This window comes from Budorcas taxicolor, chromosome 8 (genome assembly GCF_023091745.1).
Source record: "Budorcas taxicolor isolate Tak-1 chromosome 8, Takin1.1, whole genome shotgun sequence".
NCBI classification, from domain to species: domain Eukaryota; kingdom Metazoa; phylum Chordata; class Mammalia; order Artiodactyla; family Bovidae; genus Budorcas; species Budorcas taxicolor.
The window spans coordinates 67,610,431-67,613,025 of NC_068917.1; the positions used below are offsets into that span (position 1 = coordinate 67,610,431).

Below are 2,595 nucleotides of genomic sequence, written 5' to 3' on the forward strand. Positions count from 1 at the left end.
TCACCACCTGCAGTGATTTTTGGAGCCCCCAAAATAAAATCTCTCACTGTTTCCACTGTTTCCCCATCTATTTCCCATGAAGTGATGGGACCAGATGCCATGATCTTAAGTTAAGTGTGACTACTTAACTCACTACCATTTCTGGCAAAGATTATATACATCTTAGACTAGCCCCTACCTGCCATGAAGTCAAAAAATGAGACAGGAATGGATGAGAGAGATAAAGGAAGAGAGGCTCAGGGGAGAAGGAAGAGAGGAAAATAAATTTATTAAAGAACCCTGAGGTCAGGCATAAGATGCAAAGTACTCAAGAACAGGGACTAAAACATATCGAGAAATCAGAATCAGGAAAAAGAACAAATGAATGATAAAAAAGCAGTCACATCACCAGACAGTCAAAGGATCCAAAAGGCTCCAGAAGAGATGACAGGTGCTGGTGGATTCCCTGCTGCTTTCTGTGAAGAACCCTGGTCTAATGCAGAGCCCCTTAGAGAAAACTGAGGCAAGAGCTGGCTAGTTAAAAGCTGCATCCACTTTCTGAAGCCATTAAGAGGGGGAGAGCAGAGCCTCAATAAAAGGAAATCTATCAAAATCAAATCAAAACCAGCTGCCATGAATCTGCCTGGGACAAAGTGAGTATACCACTCAGGATGCTTTTGGCTGCAAGTGACAAAATCCCAGATCATGCTGGCTTACACAATAAGGAACTGTATTATCTCACAGAACTGGAAGTTCAGACATAAGGCAGACCAAGCACAATACAATCAGCAGTTCAGTAAGGTCATCAAGAGCTCAGGTTTCCTCTCTCTGCTCTGCCATCTTCTAGATCAGCTTCCTGCTAAGCTAGTTTCTTTCACTACCCTAAGATGTCTTGTGCAGTTCTAGCCATCATATTCAGACATAACAGCGTAAGAGGAAGAAAAGGCACTATCTCTTTATCTCTTTTTAGGGTCAAGAAACCATTTTCCAGATGCACCCTGACCCTCCTTCAGACTTCCTGTCACATCTCACTGAACAAAATAGGTTACAGACCAACTCTAACTCTTCATTAGCAGATGAAATGGGATTAACCATCACTGCTTAGACTAATCATCTAGAATAGAAAAGCTGGTAGTCAGTCCATGGGGTCTCGAAGAGTCAGACACAACTGAGTGACTTCACTTTCACTTTTCACTTTCATACACTGGAGAAGGAAATGGCAACCCACTCCAGTGTTCTTGCCTAGAGAATCCCAGGGACAGCAAAGCCTGGTGGGCTGCCGTCTAGGGGTCGCACAGAGTCGGACACAACTGAAGTGACTTAGCAGCAGCAGCAGCAGCAGTCAATCACCATGACCATACTATGGGCAAGTTCTGATGATGAGTATTACTGTGACACCATTTTCACTCCATAACAAATCTATTAACTGATTGTGTTGCTTCCAAGATCTTAACGAGGCATCTGCTTTGCCCAAAATTCAAATAATTATTCTTTGCTCACATTCCATACCTGCCATCATAAAATTTTTAAATCAGTTTTAAAACATTTTATGATTTTCTTGGTCTATCTACTATTTTAAAAAAAAAAAAAACCTTCACTCCCAAGCAATATTTGCAATCGAGGTGTCCTCCCGGAGAGGCAGCAGCCTGACAGCATGGCTCAAGCATTTGTGAACAGCAAGATCCAGCCTGGGAAGGTGGTCATGTTCATCAAGCCCACCTACCCCTACTGCAGAAGGACGCAGGAGTTCCTCAGCCAACTTCCCTTCAAACAAGGGCCTTTGGAATTTGCCGATATCACAGCCAACGGTAACATCAACGAAATTCAAGATTACCTGGAACAGCTCACAGGAGCCAGAACAGTACCTCGGGTCTTCATTGGTAAAGAGTACATAGGTGGATGCATTGATCTAGTAAATATGCATGAGAGACAGGTACTGCTGACATGGCTAAAGCAAATTGGACCTCTGCAATAATTACAGAGCAGACCCAGGCTGATAACCCCCTTGAGGGATGGATGGCACTGCAGATAACAGCAGCAGTTCCTGGAGGATGGACCTGGGGCGACTTTACCCAGCTACAGCAATGGTTTACTTAAAATTCTGAAATATGTTAACCTCAATAAAGGGGGAGGGGCATTTTGGGAGGCAAAAAACCGCTTATTTTGACTCAGTATTTAAAAATGGACCACCTTGCCCAAAACAACAGGTCTGAGCAGTCTGATGGATGTCTCGTATTTCATGTGGATTGGCCTTTGGGTTCCAAAGGGACGTGACAAGATATGCTTAGGATTCACTCACTGATCCAAATCTCTGTGGCACATGTTCTTAGCAAGTGTTCTCCTTGTGCTGGGATGCTGCTACCTCTAACTCCAGTGTTTCTCAACCAAGTATATCTCAGGTCCCCGAGGATGAAGCTAGAGTTTGTTTTCCGCTACTGCCTGAAAATTATTTTGTTGAGTTTGACTTCCTAGAATTTGTATTATGAAATCAATAGGTATTTTGAATGTGTTTTTTCAAAAGGTGTCTCCCAGGCCACCACCCCCACCCCACCTCACCGCCTCCTACTTTGACAGTCACTGCTGTGAACCACTGTCCTGAACCTTGACAACTCACAG

The 2,595-nt window shown here is 43.7% G+C and overlaps 1 protein-coding gene across 1 annotated transcript; it reads left to right on the forward strand.

Moving 5' to 3' along the window:
* The first annotated feature begins 1,633 nt into the window (after positions 1–1,633).
* LOC128052566 (glutaredoxin-1-like) lies at positions 1,634–1,954 on the forward strand. The gene has a single exon (XM_052645145.1). It carries the CDS (start codon positions 1,634–1,636, stop codon positions 1,952–1,954), a length of 321 nt encoding a protein of 106 aa, XP_052501105.1.
* The last annotated feature ends 641 nt before the right edge of the window (positions 1,955–2,595 follow it).